This window comes from Acomys minous, assembly GCF_964271855.1.
Source record: "Acomys minous genome assembly, chromosome: 16".
Lineage (NCBI taxonomy): Eukaryota > Metazoa > Chordata > Mammalia > Rodentia > Muridae > Acomys > Acomys minous.
In genome coordinates this window covers 483,656-510,937 of record NC_140498.1, presented here as the reverse complement: position 1 = coordinate 510,937, position 27,282 = coordinate 483,656, and the positions used below count along the sequence as shown (strand labels likewise).

The following is a 27,282-nucleotide window of genomic DNA, read 5'->3' as shown; positions in this document are numbered from 1 at the left end:
TGTTTTCACACCACAGCGCCCAACTTCAGTGGTGGCAACAGACTCACAGCCTTCAAACCCTTAGATATCTATTCTCTGGACTATTCCAGAATAATGTGCCAACCCTTGATCTAAGACACATGATCCGAATTCCGTCAGGCTGAATCAAATTCTCATGGAAAGAGATCTGGGGTAACCCCCAGCCACCCTTTACTTAAACAATGCCTGCCTCCCCAAGAGTCCTTCCTTCATCCATCCACCATGCCTCCTCTCCCCGCACCCAGGAGGTGGATACTATTGCCTGTATGTTCCTGAAACTCACAGCTGGGCCGTGAAGCACCACTGGCCTCCGTTGATGGGGAACTCACCTTCTCACTCAGAAGCCCACTCTAGATGACGAGAACCCCCACTCCTCCTCTCACCTCTGCAGAATTTGTGGGTGCCCTTCCCATAGCTCTGTTGGCATCCCTAGCCAACCTAGGTCTGAGTCAACAGTCCCCAACCTAGTTCAGGGAGAAATATCTGCAGAGAATTCTAGACAAGAAGTTGTTCCCAGCTGGGAAGAGCAGTTCTGAACTTCCAGACATACCCCTGGGCCAAGGGAAACTGCTTTGTGAGCTCTGAGCTGCTTCTGTGTGGATGAAAATTGTTTCCCGAATGGGGGACAGTTTGGCTCATAAGAGGAGGAGGCCAGGACAACGTTCCTAAGGCCTGTCTGTTTCTGTCACTGTTTATATAGGGTGAGTGAGTGCTTGCGCGCGCGGTGTGTGTGTGTGTGTGTGTGTGTGTATGTGTGTATACGTGCACCTGTGCTTGTGTGTGGTGTGTATGCCACAGCCTGCATGTGGAGGTCTGAAGACAACCTCAGGCATTGGTCCTCACCTTTTCACCTTGTTTGAGACACAGTCACCTGCAAGCTTCTAGGAATTCTGTGTCAACTTCCCAGCTTGCAGTAGGAGCATTGGAATTGTCGACACGTGGTCTACTGTGTCCAGCTTTATGAGTTTCTAGGGATTTGAATTCAGGAGCTCATACTTGCACGGCATGGGAGCCATCTTTCGACAACTGCTTGTTTTTGCTTTGTACTGTCATTAACACAAGGTCTACCTGGGTAGCCTGGGCTGGCATGGAATTCATCATCCTCCTGGCCCTGCCTCCTGAATGCTGAGATAGAAGGCAGGGCCACTCTTTCCCCTAACCCTTCTGTCTTTTTCTAACTACAAAAGACCTGGCTCTGAGCCTGAAGAGAGGAGGCCTAGGTTCCGCACTCAACAGGGCGACAGTAAAAGACAGTAGGAATGGGCTCACTTCGTTGAGCCCTTATTATGGGTTGGCATGTGTCAACTCATCATTCCCCCAACTGCCTTCTCAGTTTAGATGGCTCTTGTCCTTAGTCCCATTTTACAGATGAGTACACTCTTAAAATGTGGCTTACACATCCCAAGTCATTTGGGCCAGCCACGGAACAAATAAGACCAAGAAATCCCCACTAGAGGGCTCCACCTCCACTGAGGATGGCACGCAGCCAGGCGGTGCCCTGCCCTTCTGAGCTGCAAGCTGCAGACTGTCCCTCCCTGCAGAAGCAAAATGCAAAGAGTGTCTGATAAATTGAGTCCAGGTCTGCTGCCCAAGTCCTCTTTCTAGAACATGAAACCATTTGTCACTGGGGAGAGTGTGTCTGGGAAAGAAGCCAAAGCCAACACAAAGTAAAAAGTAGTCTTGTGATGTGCATGGGGCCTCTTGAGCATGTGTGTTCCCCTGGAGCAGGTGCATGGAGGAACCCAGTGTGTCAGGAGGTGGTCAAGAGCAGGGGTGGGGAGCAGGGTAGATGGCACATCTCCAGCTCTGAGACTATGGTCTCCAAAACCATGGGCTTTGAAGCCATAAGGCCCTGAGATCAAGACATGGCTCTTATCAGCCTTGTGACCTAAGCCTGTGTTCTCACCTAGTGTACAGGAATGCCACAATAACAATAAAACTCACCTGTAGAGGGGCAGTGAGGTGAGCTCCTTTGGGGGAGGGCCTTTAGAGCAACCTGTGAAACATGTTAGCTGCTATTGTTATTATCTGGGGCGCAGGGGGCGGGGCATGGCTGACAAGATGGGATGGAGGCCTATAGGGACATAACCGCCTCCACATCCCTGTCCTGCCGCCAAGTCCCTTCCTGATGAGCACTGGCAGGCTCACCGACCTCACTGGGCTGGGTGCCTGCTTGCAGTGTGATTACAGGATTAAATGCTGTGATTGCCACAAATTACCATTGCGTGGCTATAAATAACTTGCAGGAAAGACATGAGGGCCCTGCTGTCTCCTAGGAACTGTGCCCTCGGCTAGGTGGGAGCTAGATCCTGAGTCTTCACTGGTGACATGGACCTAGGAGTTCTCACAGCCTCCCTCTGCCTGGTGTCAGCTCCCTGGGGCCCATACGGTACTCGTGGAATCGATAAGTGCGCTTGGCATCTTGGCCATTGATGATGCTGAAGCACTTTCCAATCAGTGGGGATGAGGGATAGAGGCTGGGCAGGGGCATCTGCAGCATCACTTCCCCCTGCCTCTCCCCCCAGGAAGTAGCTCACTCCCTCTGCCGTTTGGGGACAGAGCCTTGCTTCCTTGGATGCACAGAGCTATAGATGTGCTCTTAGCCAGGGAGAGCAGGAAACATTGCTTGGTAGATGCAGACTCTGGTGCCTGAACTACTTCCTGCCAGGACCAGAGTCACTTGCAGGATAGCAGAGGCCTCCGTGAACAAGCTGAAAACTAGCCTTAAGACTGCTCTGTCTGCCTGTCTGTACCTCCTAAGGCTTTGCTTTGTTGCTATTGTTGCTGTTGTTGATGCTGCCACCGCTGTTTTGAGACTGAATCTTACTATGTGTTCCAGGCTGGCTTCCAATCCTTGGCAACCCTCCTGCCTCAGCCTTTTTGTTTTCCTGAGACAGGGTTTCTCTGTGTAGTTCTGCCTGTTCTGGAACTTGTTTTGTAGACCAGGCTGGCCTCAAACTCAGAGACCACTTGCCTCTGCCTCTTGGGGTGTTGGGATTAAAGGCCTGCCTCTGCCTTTTGCATACTGAGCTTATAGCATGTACCCCAACACCCAGCAAAGCCTCGTCCTTTTAAGAAACTCCCACAATAATCAAGGTCACTGGGTCTGATTCTCCCACGGGACGGAATTCTCCTACTCCTGTCACCTTTGCTTCGCGCTTCTGAGCCTTTCCTCCCTTTGCAAACTCAAAAACTCCTGTGTGTTCTGCAAAACCCTACTCAAAATAGCCACCCCTTCTGGCAAGTTTCCTCAGATCTACCTAGACCACAGTGGTTATCTCACAGCTTGCTGAATGGGGTATGGCCTGCTAGGGTTACTTTATTGTCCCTCAAACTAGGGGCCTCATAAAAGCAGAAGTTAATCAACTTTCAGCCTCTGGTACTTTTGTAGAAATTACTTAGAAGTAATGGTCCCAGGTGCTCACAGCTACACAGCCTCTCTGAGCTGCTCAAGCCCCGAGAGACACCAGGTTCAGGAAAGAGCCCCTCTTCTTCTGGGAAGCATAATTCCCTGAGCAAGTCCTTGGAGGAGCTAGGATAAGACATTCTGGAATATGAGCTCCTGACCTGTGTATTGTTCCACATCTAGAGGATTCCCAGGCTTTTGCTGATGAGATGCTAGCAAAGGATCCTGGGTGGTGGAAAGCCACCTGCTAGGGGCCCAGACCTTGGGCATCAGGCCACCTGTTTCTCTCCACCACCTGTTTATTTCTGTTTGCATGGCCTTGTTCGGGCTGGGTTCCTGCTAGGCCCAGACTTAGGGCAGGTAGGCTGGTTTGTGGCACTGTTCTGTGATGGGCTTCAGGGCAAGCCAGCTCTCCCAGTGCCTGCTCCCAGCACCCTGCCAGCTCCAACTCCAGGGTGGTGACCCATCCTGCTCACCATGGCTCCTTCTGCCGGCAGAAGAATAGAGGCTATTTTTGCTTAATCACAGCCTTGGAAATCACAGATCATGATCAGCCCTTCTAATTACCATGCACCACACTGTTCCAGAGACAAAAGCCAAGGTCAGCACCCATGTGCTTGGTTCCCTAAGCAAAACATCACCCTAGCCTGGCAGAAGAGCCCAGTTCTCCCCACTCCCTTGCCACACTCTGATGGGACCCAGTGGGAGGGAATGCTCACTTCTCAGTTTTGTTATCTATCCTGCCAGTCCACCCCGGGCAGTGACCATCACCTCTACCAGCTACCCATGGGGTGAACTGAATGGAGCCAGCCCGGCCTAGAACCATGTGACCTGTCCTGAAAGGGACCTAAATGTTTGAAAGACCTAGACCCACACATGGTGGCAGAGGCACAGTTTGGCACCAACCCGATGGCTTTGTTCTCTTGCTCTGAACTGGATCTTGAATGTCCCACCAGTGCTCACGTGTTGAAGATTTGGTCCCCAAGCTATAGTTCTACTGGGGAATGGGGTCTGTTGGGAGGAAGGGGTGTGGCCTTGAGTGTCTCTAGGGTGTCCAGGCCCTTCCTGTCTCTCCTATTGCTTCCTGGTCAGCAGGAGGTGAGCAGTTTGCTCCACTACACACCCCCAGCACTGTGCCACCCAGGCTGCAAGCAACTGTAGATGGACACCTATGAGACTCTGAGGCAAAAGAATAGGTGGTAACTGATAACCAGTAGCAGACAGCAGTGACACCAACAGGAACCAGAGAAAGTCCCAGGCCTTTTCCAGAAGGTTCCTGGGCTGTCATAAAAGAGGGAAATTTCCTATCCAGCAAACTTTTCCCTGGAGGCTATTGAAAAGGTGAAAATGAACCATTGAATGTTCAGCCTATTTTTCTTTAAAGTTAATTGTATCAAGCAGACTTGGGGGGGTGTTGTTTTGGGGAGTTGTTTGTTTGTTTACCAGAAAGTTGACTAACATGGGCCTACTTCCTTCCGCTAGCCCAGTCTTGCTGCTAGGCAGACCCTGATGGTTCCTCAGAGTTGAACTAAAAAGGCCCTGGCTTCAGTCTTCAGCCAGACCCAGAGCACCCTCCTGCACGCTGCAGGGGTCCCAGCCTCCAGCCTCGTGAAGCAACCTTCTAGGTGTGTGGAAGGGATGGGATGGGGCCTTGAGCCTTGTACACAAAGGAAATCACCTAAATGTTGTAAATTTTTCTGCATGCTGTGTCAGTGACTGATCTCACCCCATTCTCTACTTTCCTTGTATTACATTCCTTAGCTAGCCCATCTTTATTTTGGTCTCACAGTGTTTATGAATATGTACATGTGCTGGACACTATAAGTGCATTTTTTCACATTTACAAGCTGGTCACAAACTTAGATCTTCTCTTTGGATTTAGCACATAACTCAGGATCCCTTCCTGATCTCTACCCCACTGGTTATCATCCAATTTGGGTCAGAGCTGAAAACACCCAAACAAATCCAGCTACAAAGATGGTCTTGGGTTTGGAGGATCATGTGAACAAAACCAGGGCATGTGACCAAGTCCAAGTTACATGTCTAAAATTTATCTAGGCCATGTGACCAAGTCTAGTCACATAATCCAGGGCTAAAAAATGAGATTGCCCAAACCAGAATTACAGTTTAAAATGAGGACCTTGGGCTACGCCCAGGACAAATCTGGAGCCTGATAACTTGACGGGAAAGCTGTAGAAAGTCTAGGGGCCCAGTTTACAGAAAAGTGAACCCAAGTGGACCTGCAGAGCCACACCGCATACCCAGGCTACAGAATCTACACTGTAGATCCATGCCACAGATCCACACTGCATGCCCAGGCTAGAGAATCCACGCTGCAGATCCACACTGCAGATCCACACTGCATGCCCACGCTGCAGAAACCACACCACAGATCCATGCTGTGAAACTCATGCTGACTTCCACAGCAGATTCACAACACAAGTTAATGCTGCTGATGCACACTGCAGAGCCATGCCACAGATTCCTCACCACAGACCTACTCACTCTATGGAATCACTCTGCAGATCCACACCATAGATCCACACCACAGACCCCACTGCACAGATCCATTCTACAGATCGCTCAGTAAATGTGCATTGTAGTTCCACACCACAGATCCACACTGCAGATCCAGCTGTAGAAGCATGCTGAGCCGTGTCTGAGCCGTGGGAGTGGAGGGGAGGACAACAGCGTGGCCTGCTGGGGTGAGTATCTCTGGGCTGAGCACACTTTGGAAGTGTTTACAGCTGTCCACAGTGGCCTGTGCTGGCCTGCAGGCAGGGAGTTCTCCTTCCCCCAGGTTACGCAAGCAAGTTATGCAATCTCCACTTGGTAGGGATGCTGGGGTGGAATTTTCACCCGGGGTTAGGAGGATCTAGAAACTAAGATTCCTCCTGTGCCTTGTTAACTCAAAATCCAATCGTATCCACCTGGCTTTGCCTAGCTACCTCACAGAGGTCTTGTGTCTAGACCTTCAGAGAATCAGTGGCTTTAAAGAAACGCCAGTGAGGGGAAAGCCTGACCCTTGACCCTGACTAGGGCCTGGGCCCTGGACCCTACCTCTTGAGAACATACTGTTGGGCACCAAATGAGCATGGAAACAGCTTGGAGACGTCACCCAGCTAAGGTTGAAACCTATGTCAGGGAGAGGAAGCCACCATCCTGAGATGACCAGAAGGATGTGGTGTCCCCACTGAGCCTGCTGTACTGAACACAGGTCCCTTCACCTGTGTCTCAAGTGCCCAGTCCTCACCCAGTGTCTAGGGCGATCTTCATGATGTCCTAAGAAGCCAGGATGGCCTAACCATCTCACAGAGGAGCTAAGGGACTTTTCTCTGGGTAGAAGGCTGGAGTGTAAAGTGTCTCCACAGGCAGTATGTCCCCAGCTGGTGGTATTACTGTTTTGTGGAGGTTGGGGACATGGGGTCTAGGTGGCAGATACCAGCCTCTAGAAGCAAGGCCTTCCTTTGTGGCTAGGCCTTCCCCACATAATAAACTGAAAAGTAAATAAAAAAAACCTTTACCCTTTGAGTCCCCTGACAGATATTTTGTCACCATAATGAGAAAAGCTAACTGATAACGCATAAAGATTTGAACCCAGGCCACAGGTCAGGCTCTTTCTCCCTAAAGCCAGGGAGTAGGAAAAGGGGTGATCTCTTCCATCTTTAAATGCCTCCTCCTCCACAGCAGGGTCCCCTCACAAAGAGCCAGGGCTGGGCGGGAGAGCAGGCAGTCCCTGCCACTGGGTACAGGAGCTTGCTGGGCCAGTGGGGCCTGACTTGCCTGCCTGGAAATCCACACTCTCACGACAGAACACGGAACACAGCTCATGCAGCCCAAGCCCGAGTCATTCTTTCCAATCTCAGTGGCTCCCAGCCAAGGGACAGGAAATGACTCTCACACACAAAAAGGTGTGCCAAGAACCCTAAAGTTTACTGAAATCACCCACAATTCCTTGCTTGTGTTTCTCAGATCAGCCTCTATCAATACACTGTGAGAAAACGGGTTTTCATCCTTCGTTGTGGTTGGGAGTGAAAGCCAGTACAGCTTCTCAGGAGGGCCATCTGGCAGTAAAATTACAAAACACACATGACCCAGCAAGGCCAAGTCCATGCGATGAACACGTTACATGTACCTCATCAATCACAGCTGCGCTGTTGACCACACTGCATGGCGAGAGGCGATCTATATGGGACAAGCTAAATAAAATAGATCACAGAGATCTAGCACACACTCAAGGCCATGATCAATGAACCTGAGCATTGTAAAATTTCTGAGACAGGAAGGGAAGCGTGGTATATTATCCACAGAAGGCAAGGGGGGAGATGCACACCAAGTGCTCCCATCTGTGTGGGGTATATATAAAAATATATATGGAAGTGAATATTTATGGATATGTTCATGTTTTCACAGTCTGGATTGGCACATGAGATACTCGTCATCCTCTTCACGTCTGGGAAGAAGGGCTGGGTGAGCCGAGCTGGGCAGAGAGGGAGAGAGGGAGGTACGTGCGTCATCGTTCATGCCTTTTGAGTTTTTTACCTTGTTCATGCACGGCCTACTCAAAAAAAGAAAAAAAAAACAGATCAAAACGAAGAATATTTTCAAAGTGCATGTAACAAGGTGATTTTTTTTTCCTTTCTGAGATATGACTTTATATTTTCTGCCTGTTCCAACTCCTTTGCCTCAAGGTTTGTGGCAAAGCTCCCTGGCTCTTGTTTTCCCTTTGTTACCAGGAAAAGAAGATTTGAAGACACAAGAGATTCCTTCAAGTTGGAAAAAAAAAAAGGTTTTCACCTCACCATCCCAGCTGAGGGGAGGACAGAGACCTGGGCTGGGCCCTTGACAAGCCTGTTGGGGAGGGGACCTCACAAGGCCCTGGCTACCCTGAGACCCAGGAATCCACTGGGCGCTACAGACGGAGACAAGTAAGAGACCAGGGACTGGCTTAAAGGTCATTGTGTGGACACGGGACCCTGCCAATCTGTGCGAGGCACAGGTCTGTACACACCAACCAGTGTTGGGGGGAGACACAGATCCTCAGGGACAGCGACAGGAAAATTAGGGAAAGAGATACCCGTGCACTCACAGAGAGGGATCCTTCCTTTGCTCAGCCAGTCCGGAACCCAAACTCATGCTGGCTTTCAGAGGATGGATAGTGTGGTTCCTCCACTTCAAGTCAGTGGTGTGCACCAAATGGCCTCCACCGCCTCCTCCGGCCAGCCACACACCCTCGGCCCTGCCCCTGGATGGGAGGCCCATGGCTTCTGGCAAGGTTGAACTGTGAGGCACTATAGGAGAACTAGGAAGAGGAGGGCTCCCCCCCGCCCCCCACCCCGTGCCAGGCGCTCTCCAGGAAGCTGCCCTTATGGGTGCCAACCAGGTCACCTGTCAGCTGGGTCCCTTTGCAGGGCGTTCCTCCCGCCTTGTGGTTTGTGAGCCTTCTCCCTGGCAGACCTCTGACTGAGTCCCAGGCCACACTGTACATCTCTGTGAGCTTACTGTGTCCTCTAGGGTCACCTTTCCTCTTACTTCACACCTCTTTGCTAACCGCCATCTTGCCCAGAGCCCCCACTTCGCCTACCTCTACCCCTGTTTCCTCTTTCCTTCCAAACTCAGCCATCTTTGCCTTCCAGACAGTTGGCAATATCCCCTTGCCCCTCTCACCCCAGGGCCCTTGCACCCTTGATTCTTTGTTTATTTGTTATACAGAGTCTCTCTGTGTAAAAGCCCCAGCTGTCCTGGACTTGCTTTGTAGACCAGGCTGGCCTCGAACTCACAGAGATTCACCTCCCCAAGTGCTGGGATTATAGGCGTGCACCACTGCACCCAGCTCTGTCTTTAGTTTTTTAAATATTTATTTTATGTGTATAGGTATTCTGCTAGCATGTGTGTCTGTGCACTACTGCAAGCCTTGTGCCTGTGGAGGCCAGAAGAAGGTATTGGATCACCTGGGCCTGGAGTTAGAGATGGTTGTTAGCTGCCATGTGGGTGCTGGGAAGAAAACCCAGGTCCTCTGGGGGGAATGCCAGTCCTCGTAAATTCTAAGACAACTCTCTAGCCCAGAAATCCTTACAATTGTGTGTGTGTGTGTGTGTGTGTGTGTGAGAGAGAGAGAGAGAGAGAGAGAGAGAGAGAGGGAACACACATGTTCATACACATGCACACGTGGGTGAGTATGCACATCCACAAGCAGACAAATTTCAGCACTCATTGCCATGACACACATGTGGAGAACAGAAGAGAACCTGTGGGGATTGATTCTCTCCTCCTGTTCTGGTTTCAGGGACAAAATTCAGGTTGGCAGCCTTGGCGGCAAGCACCATTATCTGCTGAGCCGTCTCTTCAGCCCACAATTGTAATTTTATAGTTATTTGAGGACTCTCTCCGACAGCTCCCAGACATAAAGCCTTTAAGAGATAGACTGTGTTCATTTGGCTCTGCTTTGTTTTATCCCCAGAGACTATGATGGCCCTGGCTAATAAAGGTATTCATCATTAAATATTTCTTCAACAAACAAGTGAACAGACTAATGATTTGTTCCCATCCTGCACCACAAGCATCAGAACTGTGCACAAGCCCAACACAACAGAGATGCTATGGGGAGAGACTTTCATCTGTGCACACAGCACACACTAGCCCCAGGTAAACGAACACACAGGTGCACTGTCACAACCACAGGGGTGGGGGAAACGCATCCATGCACAAGCACAAAGGGAAGGAAGCATGCCAGGCCCAAACATACGCACACATGCAAGAAAAAAAAAGTGCTCCCAAGGCGGACGTCTGCCACCCTGAGCTCATTAAAGCCAGCTAAATATAGCCTGTCTGCAGCTGTGCTCAGCAAGCTGCCCACACAGGCCAGGAAAAGATACCAGTTACCAGGCAGAGGAGGGAATGCCAGCTGTGGGTAAGGGGCTTTGTACACTGTGCCTGGGGGTCATCCCAGGCGGACTACGATCTGAAGGTTTGTAGGAGAGAGCCTGGGCAATGGGGTACGATAGCAACCTTGTCCAGTGGAAAGGTGATGCCAAGATGCCCTCATCATCTCCATCTGAATTGAGGATCCAAGCTCAGACTAGAGCCAGGGGCTGGAGTCTGGACTCAGCCACCCTTCCACCCCATCCCCCCACTCCCACCCCCACCCCAATCCTTCAGGCTTAGACAGAGGTTAGGGTAAGGATGAAGATGCAGAGCAGTCTGGGGCAGAAAACAGGAGCTTAGTATTGGTCACTGTCAGGTTCTGGTCTGGAAACTAAAGGAAGTTAGCAGAAACACCCCACCCTGATCTGCAAATATAGCTGATTAACTGTTCCACATGCACTGGGCTTTAGAAAAGCCAATTGACAGCCAGCATGTGTCAAGTTCCTGTTGTATGCCATGCAGGCCAGGCCCAACCCCGAGGGCCACAGCAGGTAAACATTTTCTGTGCAGGGGACGTTCCAGATGTCCTCTGTATCCTTATCCTATGCATAGTCTGGACCCAAAGAGATCAGGGAGGGAAGGAAACTGGTCCTTCAGAAAGTAGCTTTGTGATGTGGTGGACAGAGTACTTCCCCAGGTCCCTGGGGCATCTGGGAAGGAGAAACTGCAGGAAAGGAGGGACTTAGACTACTGACCAGGCGTGGTTAAGCTCTGAGGCTGGTGGGGTGGAGAGTGTATAGCTTCCTTAGAAGCTAACTGCTCCTGGCCATCTTTGTTTTCACATTGTGACCCCAAAACCATGGTTTCAACCCTTCCAAGATCCAGGTTTAATGGGTATCAGAGGGGAGAGCCTGAGCAGCTCCTGCCACACCGAGCAGCTACTAAGCCAGAGTGACAGGGGAGGCCTTTGGGGAAGTATATCACATACTTGACACTCCCATGACACTTGTGTGGGGTGTGGGTATAGGCAGTGGACTTCCTGTCCTATAGGCAATGCAGGCCGGGACAGCAAGGACAAGACAGCTTTCTACACGCAGCCTTCTAGTCCCTGCAGCCATGAGAGGGGAGTGAGGGGAGGGTCCCCAGGAACCTTTAGATGAGGGATGGGGGCCAGGAGAACTGTTGGAGGCAGTGCGGGCACGGCGGGGGTGATGTCTAGAACAAGCCCAGGTTTGAACTTTGGGTTTGTGGAGAACAGTACTTTTCTCTCCAAAGGGAAGGACAGAGCAGTGAGCTTTGGTCCCCTGCGACCCACATCAGGGGAAGGCTCACTCGGGCACATGGGAAGGATCTGAAAATGTCCCTGTGATCACCAGGCAGCGACAGGCAGAAATACAAAGAGATATAGACAAAGGGAAGCAGGAGACAAAGAGCCGGCAGCAGAAACACCTAGAATAACAGATGCACAGGGACTCTATGCGCCACCAGAAGAGAAGCCTGGGCCCCGGTCCTGGCCATGACTACAAGGCAAACTGAAAGGGATGGCCCAGGGCCCCTGCTCCCCAGACCACGCTTCCATACCTGTCCCCGTACCTGAGCTTGTCCCAGTTTCTTCCCACCTGGTTCTAAAGAGCACAAGTGGTCGTGGGCCAGGCTATCTGTCCAATCGCAGACAAGCGAAGGACTGTGTGGAAGCCATCAGCCATCAGGGAGTCCCAAACACACAAGTCCCTTAGCTACTAAACATAAGGCCTGGCAACCTCCTAGCAGTTAGCTAGCTTTTTATCAATGTGACCAAATGTCAAAGAGAAACTATGTAAAGGGGTAAGGGTTTATTGGGGCTAAGGTATGTCTGTGATGTGGCAAGGCAGAACATCATGGTAGAAAGATTACAAAGCTGTTCACCTCAAGGCGTCCAGGAAAGAGAGAGAGAGAGAGAGAGAGAGAGAGAGAGAGAGAGAGAGAGAGAGAGAGAGAGGGGAGGGGCAAAGAGTAAGGGATAGAACGCCTAAGAATATGACTTCAGTAAATCCATCACTTCTCAGTGATTGGACCCTCCAGCTGGAGCCCAAGCCTTCTTCCTGTGATCCTGTGGCCAAGGGACTTGCCGGGGTTGGGGAGGTGGGGTGGGGGTAGGGGTGGGGGTAGGGGGTGGGGAGTGGGGGGTATTGTGGGTTGTAACAGAGAAGAAACACTGTTTCCATGATAGCAAGCCCTGTAGCAATAGGATGAGCAGAGAGCAACTGAACAACTGAACACCACAAGATGCTCCCTCACATCTGGTCTAGGGGTTCCAGCTGTGAAGGCTTATGCAAATGCAAGGTATAATTGAGGACCATAGGACCTTTGTGTGCATCTGTTAGACAGCCTCTGATACCCTCAGCTGACCCAGAAAGCAGAGAGTTCGGCCATCCTTCTACATACAATACATATAATGAGGCTTTGAGAGGCTAAGTAACTTGCCCAAAGCATCATGGTAACTAAATAGAAACACTAAGCTCCAAAACATAGGCCTTTACAGCCCAGACATCACAGCACCACTCCCAGGTGGCAGGGATCCGATTCCTCACCCAGAGAAATATCTTATTTTCAGAGAGTTTTAAAATAACCAGTGGTGGTGGTGGAGAGGGGACAAATTCTACACATAAGCCGTGGATAAAGCCTTTTAAAATTCAGGTCACAAACTTTTATTTTGCCCATTTAGGATTAAAAATAAACAAACACATTACCATCAATTACCACCATCATTTCATAAAAGAAAAATGATTTTAATGTCTGAAATTGTAGGCAGGACATAATTGTAGAGTTATGTGAAAAGCACTGCTCTCAACTAAAGACTTTTGCCATCCCGAAAAAGCATGGTACAGTGTAAGTTTCCTCCCTGCCTAACATACTGGGTTTTAACTTGGGTAGCACCCGCCCAAACAGCCTCTGAGACATAGACTTTATGGCTCTAAAATTCTTCTGCTCATCAACTGATATTCTTTGCTTCATAAAAATATCCTCAAGGAGCAGGGTACAATGACAGCTTTCAGCAATATAATTTTGACAAAAATCTATAACCACGAAATAAAAAAGATTTTGCTGCTACTGAAATGCAATTTTTTTCCCCAGGGAGGCTCAGGGGACACTAAGCATTCTATCAGTTCAATTGTGTATGTGGGGATGTGGGGGAAGGGAGCTGTGGCCCACCTCCCGGTGACAAAGCCTGTTGCAGGTGGCTAGCTTCCACTCCAGGCTATTGCGAAAAGTCCAGCAACAGCAACTCATAATGGTACATGCCTGTACTTCCAGCACTCAAGAGGCTGAGGCAAGAGGATTATCAAAAGTTAGGGCCATCTTGGACTATACAGTAAGACTATGTCTCTAAAATAAATATAAAATAAACAAACAAGAAATCCCAGGACAGTTGATCAGAGCTCTTCCCTCCCTCGGTATTTATATTGGGCCTTTTTTTTTTCGGGGGAGGGGGGCAGTGGGGAGAGGGGAGTTGTTTTGTTCCATTTTACTTCTTGGCGGTTCTTTATGTTGAAGACTTCCTGGTCAGTGAGATGCTGGCAATCCTACATGGGCTAATTCAGGCAGAAGTCAAACTTGCCCATGAATATGCCTTTCAAAACCAGCCAGCCACACCTCAATCCACACCCAGTCACCTACTGCAGCCAACATGTACCCACCAAGCCTGTCTTCCTCTGCCCTGAGGCGCCCAGGGCCAGGTGCTAGGTAACAAGGGATCAACAGAGTGAAAACCCTGTCATTATTTAAACCACCAGTCCCGAGCTGTTCCCCTGCCCTCCTCCAAAGAACTTCCAACCAGCCACCCAACACACACACACACAAGGCCTCCCTCACTCCCTGCTTCCTACTGTAGTGGCTCAGCTCTTGCAAACCCTGTGACCAGTTCTTTTCATTAATGGCCTTAATCTCTGTGACGCCACTCTGCCACCTGGGCAAATTACAAATCTGCAAGCATAAGTGTATCTACCCCTCATTTCTGACACCCTGTCCTTTCTGTTTGCCAGGATGATGGAGGTCGAAGGCTGGAGGCTGCTCTTGACAGAGGCACTCATAGCCCCAGCTCTTCGGGGCAGTAGTGCCTTAGTCTGTGCATTGTGACAGCAGAGACCGGGGAAGCTGTGCTAAAGGCCTGGACTATGGGTTTTGTGTATGCTGGTGTTGACACGCCCTCCACAGAAGCTCAGCTGAGAAGGCCTCAAGTTGGGGCCTGGAGAGCTAGGAAGCAAAATGGGTTGAGCCTCCCTAAAGCTATAGCCACAAGCATAACAGCAGGCAGGAAAATGAGGGGAGTCCTGAGCTCTTGTCCCAAACTCAGCCTTATATGGGAGTCAACATTGCTGTAGGGAAGACAAGATTTGGCACAGGTGCTGCCCACTAGATCTACCCAGTGTCTACGGGACATGTGGCCAGCATGCTCACAACCATCGCCACACACAAATGCACACAGACACACAGACACACAGACACACAGACACACACACACACACACACACACACACACACACACACACACTCATTTAGGGAATTCTCTGTGCCTGACACTAACAACACCCCCCCCCAACCCTGTGACCTTCCCCAAGCTATGGGGAGCCCACTGCCCCATCCCCAGAGTGCCTAATACTGTCACCATTCCCAAGAGCTATGTAGCCCTTAAACGTTGGGCCACTAAAATTTAAAGTGGCTCGATGCCAGTCCTCCTCCCCTCGGGGCAATCACTCCCTCCCGCCCTGGGGCAGTGGAGGTGGGAGACAAAATAGCACCAGAGATCCTGCTGTTGGTGCCTCAGCGGGAGCTGTCCATGGTGACTATTCCTGCTTCAGCCGACTGCACAGTGAAAACGGTACACCTTTCCTGCCTCAGAAAGCTTGCTGCGGCCACCGTGGGAGCTGTCCCTGATCAGACAATCTTTCCTGCCTCGGCCTACTGCCTTCACAATGAACTCTGACACATTGTAAACTTTATTACCCCTCAAGGCCTGGCCTCTGCCTGAGAAAGCTCCCTCAGTCGGGCTGCACCTGGGATGAGAAGTCTGGACAAAACCCACCAATCCCTGAGCGTCCTCCAGCTCACCAGAAAGCTCCGCCCCCTAAGAAACCCTATATAAAGGCTGTGTCTGCCCAGTTCTCTGCTCCAAGTCTCTTCCCTGGAGCACAGTCAGCCACTCCTGGATCTGTCCCTTCAATAAATCTCTTGTAAGAGATTTACTGCCTGCTATGACTCTTTCACCAAAGGAGGAGGAAGAGGAAGAGGAGGAGGAGGAGGAGGAGGAGGAGGAGGAGGAGGAGGAGGAGGGGAAACAAAGAAGGAGCGGCGCTCAGGCTCCTCAGTTGCTCAGGGTTTAGGGGCAACCCTCCCCTGGGAGCTACTGCACTGTCTATGTTGAGGAGGCCTCCTCTCAGAGCCATGAGGTTCCTGGACCCCCATGTGTCAGGGTACCCTTGGGTCGCTGTCCCACCTCTGGGCAGCTCTCCGGAGTTGTGCACACACCTTCCCACTCGAGTCCCAGAAGGCAGGCCACACAACACACACAATGTCCAAAACAACAACACTCATCTTATTAAGAAAACTGGCAGAAGGAACCAAGACAGGCTGGTTGGTTGTGTGTGTGCACGCGCATGCGCGCACGCGCGCACACACACACACACACACACACACACTGACAGTATCTGGAAAGTAAAACACGTATTTAAAAGGGGCCATGATCTGGAGCATAGCTTTGAATGACCTCATTCACTCTGGTCTTGGTCACCACAGGACCAGCTATGACTTACTGCAAGTTGGCATCCAAATGTTGATGGCCACAAAGGCTAAAGAAGGCTGCTTCCCCAGTCCCTCCCAGTCTCCATCCTGTGAAGAGGACAGCCACCAAACTTTCAGTGGTCCTGTCTGCACTACCCCATCCCTTATCAGGCCCTTCAGCCTTGCGCCCTAGCTTTGGCTCCAGGTCTTCCCAGCATGGATGGCTTAGAAACCCCAGGGTCTCAGGAGAGCTGCTTAAACCCAGGCTGAGTAGCCCCAGGCCTTCTGTTCCTACCCGGGAGCAAGATAGGAGAGATCCCTCTACCCTTGGAGTGCTAAGCCAGAGAGGGGACACGCAGGGGCCACCACTCATCTAATGGAAGGAAAGGGCTCTGTGAGGCCAGGTGAAACTCACGCTGCTTCTCCTGCAAGACGCTGGACGTGCATGCTGTGGCTCCGTCTCCTGTGGAAACAAGAAGGACATGAACAGCTGGGTCCCTTTGTATGCTACCCAGCCCTGAGCCCCCACATGATGTCACTGCTGAGTGTCCTTGACCTTAGTCTTCCCATGGTTATCTTCGCTGGCTCCTCTCCTGCCTTGTGGGGTAGCTGCTAACAGATACTGCCCTCTTTTCCCCTCACCGTGTCCTATGAGGGTCTGAGATGGGCTTGTGTTTAGGAGACAGTATTAAGCCTCTCTCCACTCAGACATGTCTCCTCGCTTTTCGATCTGTGAGTCCTGCTGCTGCCTCTGGCTTCTGTAGACATTTCCCAGACACCTCACATTCTCTATGGCTAGGACTTCCCAAGTAACTCTGAGTTGCTCCCCCCAAAACAATGCATCTGAAGCCACCCTGGTTCTCTAAGCAAGTGTTCAGGGCACTGTGAGACACCCCCTCCAGGATCTCTTAGACCATGTGAGGCTGCCCTGTCCCCTCCCCACAGGACTCCAGGGCAGTGCTGTCAGGATGCTTCTGTCTTCCCAGCCAGTCCTGCTGTGACTCCTTTCCCAAAAGTGTCTGACTGTACATTCGCGATCCGAGATGCTGCCATCAGAGCCCCTGTTGCCACAGCCTCTCCCTGCCACAGCTGGATGCCTATTCATTCATAGACTCCTATTCTGAGGAGGAGGGAAACAAAGACTTGGACCCAGGTGACCTTTCGTCTCATCACAACACAAGGTAGAGCCAGATGGACAAAGCTGATGGATACAATGTGAGAGCTCCCAGTGCTCCTAGTGCCAGGATCTGTGTCCAGTAAGACTCCAGTTGGAGAAGAGAGGCCTGGACCTTCATGGAGTGGCCTTTACCTAGCATGATGAGGTGACCACAAACTGTGTCCCAGGAATGAGAGTGCCACAGATGTGGACAGAAACCAGAGAAGAACCCGCAACAGATGCCAGTGGCCGGCATCTCTCTTTGGTATCATCTGAAGCCACAGAGCACAGGTGCATCTGGACAGAGTCACTTTCTCTAGCGCAGAAAATGAGATCACACATTCAAAACACACAATTCTGATTCCTGCTCATGGTGCTAAGGCCTGTGGGTAATACAGAGATGAAGAGCAAGTGTGTATAGGGCAAGAAACACTCCACATGGGGCATGGTGCTGAGTGCAGTCAGCCGTGATGGATGGGAATGGGGTGCCATTTTCAGCAGAAACCCCAGGAAGCATTCAGCTGAGCCATAATTTGTGCTTTCAGAGAGAGAGAGAGAGAGAGAGAGAGAGAGAGAGAGAGAGAGAGAGAGAGAAGAGAGGGTGTTGCAAGCAGTGAGCAAATACCATGCTCAAGGCATGCTGAATCCAGGGGAGGCAGGATGCAGGGGCGGGTTGACCCTGAGCAGAAAGCCCATTTACATGAACATAATAGGTGAGAAAGCCAAGTTTTGGTGCAACTCATAGTGTCTCCCACACCCCAAGTTCCTGTTGCCTCTGTTGCACTCAAAAACCAGCTACGCGCTTACCTGGGTTCTGGGCCAGGAAGCAAGGAAAGAACCAGAGGTGCCAGAGGTGCCAACTTCATTCTGAAGACTCTTGACCTAGGTCTACCAAATGCCAGCGTGTGCTCCCTCATGCTCAGGGTTCCTTGTGAGCACAGCAGTGACTCTCAGTGGCCTGGGGCTCCCACTCTCTGACTTAGAACACACTCTGGGAGCCCACCATCTCCCAAGCCCTCCACTGCTAGCCTCTGCCAGCCACTGTACACAACGGACAGCTGGAGACTGGAGTGATACACCCGCTGCCCCATCCCGGACTGACAAGAGTCCTCACCCTCTCGGAAGGGAGCGAGCACTTGCTTCCTGGATAGGATGGGTAATAGTTTACTCTCTCTGAGTTACACCCAGAATATCTGTGACACTGCCAGCCTAGGGAGATGGGTGGTGGCTTCTAGGGCTCAGGTGGTGAGAAGAGTCTTTGAGGCAGAGGCTGAGAGTGAGTAGGAAGAGAGCAGAGAAGGGACTTTTAGCAAGGGTTGAGACTGGCCAGTGGTTCCTGCAGACTCAGTCCCCCTACAGTAGTGATGCTGGAGCCAGGTATCCAGTGAGTCTGACGGGGGCACTGAGGTGGGCCTGGGTGGGTCTGCTTTTTGTTGTTGTCAATTGGGTCTATTGTTGTTTGGTTTTTTTAAATCAATTTTTGTTCTTTGATATTTTATAGCTATATACAATGCACTTTGATTATTCTTGCCGCCTCCCCTACCTTGTCTCCCGCCAACCTGATCAACCCCTTGTTTTGTGAAAGAGGGTCTCACTATGTAGCCTAGGCTGGCCTGGAATTCAAATCCTACTGCTCAGCCACCCCACCACCATCACCTCCCAGTGTGCTAGGAGTACCCAACTGTCACCATGGTGGGCCTACTAGCCACAATATAAATGATGCGTGGGGGAGGGGCAGCAACAGCAGGAAACTGGCCTTGCCTGCTCATCCCAGACCAGCTTTACCTCCCCTCAGAGCCACCACCAGTGATGGACGAATCTTCTAAGCTGTGAAACCCGGTTTCCTGATTAGTGGCTCCCAAGACGTGGGCCATTAACCAAATGTGCAGCTGGCTCAGCATTGCCTAAATGAGACCCCACTTGGCCTGGAACTTTCCAGGGCCCCTGGGCCCAACCACTTTGCCTCAGCTTAAGCTTGCTTATGTCACAGGAGCTGCCAGAAGCTCTAATAAGTAGGATAATTATGCAGAGACAGCTGTAAGCTGGGGGCTGGGGCCTGTCTTAGCGTTTAGGGTTAAGGGTTGGAGACTGGGGACTGGGAGCTAGGAGCTAGGAGCTAGGGGTCACCGCTGCTCCAGGCCGTTGTCCCGTAAGCTCTGCCTTTCTCACGTTCATACGTTCTGGGGAGTTTGGACGCAGCATATCTCCAAAGACGACACTTCCAACCCTTGCTAGTGACTTCCCAAGTGATCTTTTTCTTCTTCACACCGCTCTTCCAGAAAGCTCTCTCCAGCAGAGAAGCAAACCACATAACTATGAACTGATCTCTTTCAGCAAACACACAGAACAAGAGACGCTGCTCACCCTGCATTCAAAGATTCCAAGGGAGGTTGGCTCTGTTCAGTTGGTATATGTGTGGGGGGGGGACTCCCCTTTCCTGAGGAGAAGGGGAGAGGAGAAAGGGGAAGAGGGTGGGAGGAGAGGAGGAAGGGGGCTTTGATCGGGATGTAAAGTGAATAAATAAATTAATTAATTTAAAAAAAAAACAAGCACAGGAAGGCTGGGTGACTGCTGGTGTAGGATTTCAGATCCCGGGGAAAGATCTGGGAATTCTCTTCCCCTTCTATCATGGCGTCAGCTACTGAAGCCCCTAGGTGCCCTATACTCTCCTGGTCCTGGCTCTGGGAGCCCTAAACAGGCTCAGGCCAGCCATCAGTCCAGTTAGTAAAGGAGGCTGGTGTGGAAAGACATATCTGCGCCTCCTCAGCAGGTTACTCCTCAAGTGATGAGCACTGCTGAGCCGCAGGTTAGTGACGTTCACTCCCTCCAGTCTCCAGCCCACAGTGGTGAGGCCTGCGCTGCTCTTTTGGTCTTCCACATTGCTTTTTTATAACGAGCTCCACCAAGACTAGCTTCTCACCACGCTGCTTAGGACATTTCATGCACCTAAAGCCATTCCCAAGAAAATCCCTGCTTCCTCAGCCTACACACGAGACCTCCAGTCTCAGTTCCCTTCCCTGCCTCCGTACTCCCCATTCCTTCTTATTCTAATGCCTCATTTCCAACTTCAGCGAGAATGAACTCTGTAGGCCAGGCACGGTGGTACACACCTGTAATCTTAGCACGCAAGAAACACAGGCAGGGAGGGTCTCCAGCTCACAGCTAGACTGAACTAACGAGTGAGACCCTGTCTTGAAAAGCAGGAAAAAGTAAGACGAAATCCACGTACTTCCTAAACCTCTCTGCCCCTCATAACTTCTTCCTTGCCTTTACACTTGCTCTCTCTACCTGCTGTGCCCTCCTTGGTCTGTCCTGACCCCAGGAAAGCTTCCTTATCCTCTGGGGTCCCCACTCTGGCTCTGTGTCCCCCATCCTAGCACTGGGTCTGACACAAAGTAACACGTGAGTGAGTGAGGGGATGTGTGGGTGCATGGAGACACCTGGCTGACTGCTCTGGGGTCACGATGACATAAATGGCAGGGACTGTGGGACGAAAGTCCAAGCCCAGAAAGACGCAGCTGAGTTCAGATTGCATGGGTGAGAGGCAGATGAGTTCTGCTGGGCAGGAGAGATGGGGCGAGGCTGGGGTCTCCGGGCAACTTCCTAGAGGAAGAGCCCAGGATAGTGAGAACTACAGATGAAGTGGGGAAGGATGAAGGTAGGAAGCCCGAGCCCCTTATTCAAAATCATTACAGATTTCAAAGTGACGACAGCAGAGCCTAACATGGACTGTGGGCCCTTCTCAGCACAGAGCCTTGTGTGACTACAAAGGCCAAATGCCCAGAAATCCAGCTCAGCAGAAAGGAGGGCCCGAGCTCAGCTCTGCAGGGGAAGAACTGAGGCACAGGGAAGCTTAGAGAAAAACAGCAGGCGCAGGAGGAGGCACCAGAGGCCTCAAAATTCTGCAAGAATGTGGACACCCACAGTGCATGAGCCAGGGCAACGAGCCTTCCCCTGACTCCCGAGTGTGGAAAGCAAAGACATCCATCCCCATTTGTGTGTGAGAAAAGGTGGACATCTGAGGGAGAGGACACCTGAGAAGCCGGAAGCACGCAGGAGGAATAACTCAGGAGCTGAGCAACTCACCCCGTAGGTTTCCTAGCTCTCCCTAATAATCACATGACAGCAGGTTGTGCTAGACAGACAGATTCCATCACTCGGAGCTCTGCTAACAGGCAGCTACAAACAACGTGGAACACAAAGCCAAATATTGCTAAACATGAAAGAGAAGCCAAAGCTGTGCAAGAAAGATATCAAATTCAGTGATGGAAGCCAGGCGAGTAGAGGGAAATGGGGCTGTGCATCCCAGAACCAGCTCAGCATCATAACCCTTAATCACTCTTAAGTTTGAGCCCTTAGAGGACTAGTTAAAACAGCTCCTGAGCTCTTCGAGAATTTGGCTGGCTTCATATGGCTCAGTGGGACGCCCTCCCTCACATTTCCCACAAGTCCCCAGGTGATGCTAATGCCATTGGCCCAGGGACAACTCTTTGGAAACCGTGTACTTAGATGCAGGAACATAAACCAAAGTTGGGAGCGAACAGCTAGGGAGCAGTGCTCTTTGTAAAGCCAGAGGCAAAGAAATTGATCAGGGATACCTAGGCACTGGCTGCTTCTTTGCCATCAGTGATGATGTGATTGTTTAGGAAGGAAAAGAGCTCAGATCATAGATGGCACTTAAGGGGTAGCTCATAGACTATTAGTATAAATAGATTCTGAAAGATATGAACCCTGAGCATAAGAGGTTAGCATATGGCAGAAGCTGTCAAGGAACTCAAAAGATTACTGAATGCATAAAAATCAAATATACCAAAGAGACAGAACAAAAGATGAAAAAAAACCACATAAGCCTCTCAATAGATGGACATAAACAGGCATTTAGCAAGACCCAACACCATCAGATAATAATAATCCCTAACAATCTGGGGGTGTGAGGGAACTTTCTCAGTCAGATAAAGGACACCTTCCAAACTCCCAAAACTGGGGCTAAAGAGATGGCTCAGCAGTTAAGAACACTTGCTGCTCTTGTCAAGGACCTAGGTCCAATTCCAGATTCCTCTTCTGACCTCTGCAGGTACCAGGCACAGATGTGGTACAAAGACATACATGTAACAAAAAATTCATTCACACAAAAAGAAATAAATCTTTAAAAACAAAACAAAACACTGTAATTAACATGCAATGATAAGAAGCTGAAGGCATCCCAAGTGATCAAGACTAAGATCTCACTTCTATTCAACATTATTCATAAAATGTAACCAGACTGGAAAGAAATATGCGAAACTATCTCTATTTGGAGGTGACATGATCTTATGCATAGGAAATTCTAAGGAATACTTCTGCTCTTACACACACACACACACACACACACACACACACACACACACACACACACGAGTCTATCACAGGGTTTCAGAAAACACGATCAACATACAAGATCCATTGCATTGCCACATATTTGCTACGAGCAGCCTGAAAATGAACTTAAGGAACAATTCCAGGTACAATAAAAGAAAATATTGAGGAGCAAATTTAATAAAAAAATGTTCAGATTTGTTCATTGAAAACTATAAAACATCATTGGAAGAAATTAAAGAAGAGGGAGCTAGAGAGATGGCTCAGTAGGTAAGAGAACTTGCTGCACAAGTAGACAGACCATATTTCACATCCTGGCACCCTGTAAAAGGCAGAGTGGTTGTGCTTGCTTGTGCCCCATGCTGTAGGAGGCAGACACAGGAGGGAACTGGGCTTCCTGGTAACCAGCTAGCTCCGGGTTCAGTGGGACACCCTGCAGCGTAGCTCCGGGTTCAGTGGGACACCCTGCAGCGTAGCTCCGGGTTCAGTGGGACACCCTGCAGCGTAGCTCAGGGTTCAGTGGGAGACCCTGCAGCCTAGCTCCGGGTTCAGTGGGACACCCTGCAGCCTAGCTCCGGGTTCAGTGGGACACCCTGCAGCCTAGCTCCGGGTTCAGTGGGAGACCCTGCAGCCTAGCTCCGGGTTCAGTGGGAGACCCTGCAGCCTAGCTCCGGGTTCAGTGGGACACCCTGCAGCCTAGCTCCGGGTTCAGTGGGACACCCTGCAGCCTAGCTCCGGGTTCAGTGGGAGACCCTGCAGCGTAGCTCCGGGTTCAGTGGGAGACCCTGCCTCAGGGGAAAAGGGGGAAATATTCAAGCAGAACACCTGACATCCTCTACTAGCCTCTGTACACATACATGGGCACATACCACACTCTCACATACACATGTGCATGAACAAATACATATACATACATTAGATTTAAAGAAATAAATACATTGAAGAAGACCTAGGTAAATGTAAATACATTCTACAGAGATGGGTTAGGACCGTGAAGATAAGATTCCAGCTGTTCTCCAGATTAGGCACAGTGCCAGCTGGCCCCTTTGCAGAAACGAGCAACCTCGCCTTAAGTTTCATAGGAGTACAGACTAGTCAGAGCAATCTTGCAAAAGAAATACAAAGTGGTTGGTGCCCCGCATCTGATTTCAAACACGTTGTAAAGACATAGAACTCCCTGTCACGTCCATATACACAGTGTAAGAAGGAACATCTGGAAACAAATCCACACACGTACGACCAGCCAGCTTTGACAAGGATGCCCAAGCAATTCAATATGTAGGAAAGTCTTTTCAATACATGGTGTTGGGGCAACTGGTTACCTATGTGCAAAAACAATACAGCCGAGGGGCAGGAGAGACACTCAGTGTTTAAGAGCGCTTGCTGTTTCAGGGCCTGAGCTTGAGTGTCAACAGCCATGCCAGACAGCTCACAAGCACTGTAATTTCATCTCCGGGGGATTTGATGCCTCCTTCACACACAGACATGCAGACACATATAAAACTTTTTTTAAAAAATATAAGAATAAAATTGAATCCCCACCTCATATCACACACAAAAACAAATTCCAAGTACATTGATTTTTTTATTAAAAAAAAACTAAATATAAGATCTAAAGCTATAAAATTCTTAAAGCATGCTCTTGGGTTGAGCACTGGTTTCTTGGATACAGGACCAAAAGCACAGACAATGAAAATGGATTAGTTGGGCTTTAAGAAATTTTTAAATGTTTGTGCCTCAAAAGACAATGTTGGGGGCAATGAAACAACAACCAGTAAATGGGGAATATCTAAGATCCCAATGTGGGGTGCATCAAGAGCTCTTACAGCTCAACAGTATAAAGACAACTAGCGGTCAAAGAATTTGAGTATAAAGTTCTCCAAAAGAAAAGCAAATGACCAATAAACACATGAAAAAGATGCTAACCTAACTAGTCATTAGGGAAGTGAAATATTCAAAGTGCTCACTAGGAGGCTATAACCTAACAGGCAGAGGACACGCACATCAGGCACTGATTAGGACCTGGAGAAGGTGGGGGGAGGGGCTTTCACGCCACTAGAGGGAATGTGAAATGGGAGCTGCTTTGGAAGACTCTGGCCATTCTTTAAAAAGTTAAATAAGGGCTAGAGAGATGGCTCAGTGGTTAAGAGCACCACCTGCTCTTCCAGAGGTCCTGAGTTCAATTCCCAGCAACCACATGGTAGCTCAAAACCATCTATAATGTGATCTGATGCCCTCTTCTGCAGATAAAGCACTCATGTACAATAAATAAATATTTTTTAAAATGTTAAACAAAATTACGATGTATAAAAGTTCGAACTCTTAGGTATTTATCAAGAGAGTTGATTGTATGCACACACACACACACACACACACACACACACACACACACACACATACACACAGGGGGTGGCTGATGATGGAGGCACAGACACACACACATAGCAATGGTTATCCACAATAGGCAAAAAGTGGAAACCATTTCAATGCTCATCAATTGATTATATGTGGATAAACAGAATGTGGCATGTCTGTACCACGGAGTAGCACACAGAATGTGGCATGTCTGTAGCATGGAGTAGCACACAGAATGTGACATGTCTATACCATGGAGTAGCACACAGAATGTGGCATGTCTGTACCATGTAGTAGCACGCAGCCATATGATGCAATGGAGTACTGATATGTGCTACAATATAGATGAGGCTCGGAAACATTACAAGGAAAAGAAGTCACACAAAGGACCACATCTGCTGGAGTCCACTGACAAGGGTGGGAGTGATTCCTGATCTGAGTGGGGATTCTGTGGGGGGAACAATGTTCTGGCACTGGGCAACAGTGATGGCTATGCAGAAAGCTACTGGGATGTGTGCTTTGAAAGAGTGAATTGCACGGCATATTATACCTTGATTTAAAAATAGAATTTGGCAAGAGGAATTTTGCTTGGATGGTGTTCACAGCAGCTGCACGTTCCTTAGAAAATAGCATCAGATAGCCGCTGCCCTGTGCTGCATCTCACTTTCAATCCTTGGCTAATCAATTCTGCCTTAAGTATGTGGTCTGTTCTCACCCATCTCCAGTCAACAGAAAACTCTGAAATTTAATAGAGCAGGCAAAAGGGAACTTCAGAAAACATAGAATGAACCTGTGGTCTCTATGACTCAATGCCAGGCTGTTAGCCAAAAAAATTGGCTGAGAGCATAAGAAAGTGGAAAGATGATTGCTGGGGAAAAAAAAACAGCTCCACAGATGCCAGCCAGCAAAACAGAAAGCGTTGATGAGAAGAAAATGGACAAGCTGTTGTTTAGCGTGGAGGGAAAAAAAATCCAGAACCCAAACAGAACCAAGAAATAAGAATACAGATAAGTTAGCCAGGTGTGGTGGCGCATGCCTCTAATCCCAGCGCTTGGGAGGCAGGGACAGGCAGACCTGTGAGTTCGAGGCCAGCCTGGTTTATATAATGAGCTTTAAGAAAGCCAGAGATACATAGTGAGACTCTTGTCTCAAAAAAGAATGGCAAGGGTGGAGGGGAGGGCAGATAAAGACAAGTTGAAATGCAGCTACAGAGATTCCTGCATCAGTCTGGCACAAGCACAGGAAGGAAAAATGTGCTTGAATTGAGGCAACAATGGAAAGGAAACGTCCTAGCAATGATGAGTACATCCAGGTGCCAGCGCGGAAACAATGCCAGCAAATCTCACTTGGAAGCCGTGCAAGCAGAGTGCAAAGAGGACACGCTGCTTTGGGCACAGAACTCCCAGGTTACCCACGTGAGGAGTGCACCCACCTCCAACTGCTCACCAGAGATACGGCATGCCCAGAGAGCCGCTGGCAAAGATCTCGGGGTGTAAGAGATGTTACATTCAAAGGCAAAACAAAAGGTACACTTTGTGGAAGAGGCCAGGTGGCTCAAAGGATAAAACTGCTTGCTACCAAGCCTGATGACCTGTGTTCAATTCCCCGTGAACTCACATGATGAAGGAAGGACCAGACTTTCAGAAATTGTCTCTCGGTCTACACATAACACACACACACACACACACACACACACACACACACACACACACACACACCTGGTTAGAAATGTAAAATTTGCTGGGCAGTGGTGGCACACGCCTTTAACCCCAGCACTCCGTAGGCAGACACAGGTGGATTGCTTTCAGTTCGTGACCAGCCTGGTCTACAAAGTGAGTCCAGGACAACCAAGGCTACACAGAGAAACCCTGTCTAAAATAGCCTAAATAAATAAATAAATAAAATGTAACATTTTAGGAATACAGGTGTGCAAGAAATGTAGTTATGGCAACCAAAGGCATTTCAATCAAAGGAAGAAAACTGTACTGGTTAATGTTTGACCTGATAGATAGAGAAACTAGAACCTACAAGCAGAGGAAGTTTTTCTTAAAAAACTTGTGCGGAAGCCCAGCACGGTGGACACATCTTTAAGCCCAGCACGGTGGACACACCTTTAAGCCCAGCACGGTGGACACACCTTTAAACCCAGCACGGTGGACACACCTTTAATCCCAGCACCAGGGAGGCAGGGGCTGGTGGGCCTCTGTGAGTGCAAGACCAGCCTGCTCTACATAGCAAGTTCCGGGACTGCCAGAGCTAGACAGAAAGACCCTGTCTCAAAAAACAAAAATTGTAGGGACTATTCAGAGAGGGAAAATGTGCTGAAGAAGAAAGGACTTCAAAGGAATAATTCTTAAAAGTCAAACATTTT

At 49.7% G+C, this 27,282-nt stretch overlaps 1 protein-coding gene across 5 annotated transcripts in view; it reads right to left on the bottom strand.

Annotated features, from left to right (window-relative positions):
* Positions 1 to 27,282, bottom strand: part of PITPNM3 (PITPNM family member 3) — a 91,129-nt gene that overhangs the window by 30,230 nt on the left and 33,617 nt on the right. For all 5 annotated transcript variants that reach the window (XR_014775523.1, XM_084762329.1, XM_084762331.1 and 2 more), the window contains one exon: positions 16,461 to 16,508. Coding sequence is in view for 4 of the 5 variants with exons in the window: in XM_084762329.1 (XP_084618455.1) it covers positions 16,461 to 16,508 (48 nt within the window). In the remaining variant the exon portion in view is untranslated. The remainder of the gene's footprint in view (positions 1 to 16,460; positions 16,509 to 27,282) is intronic.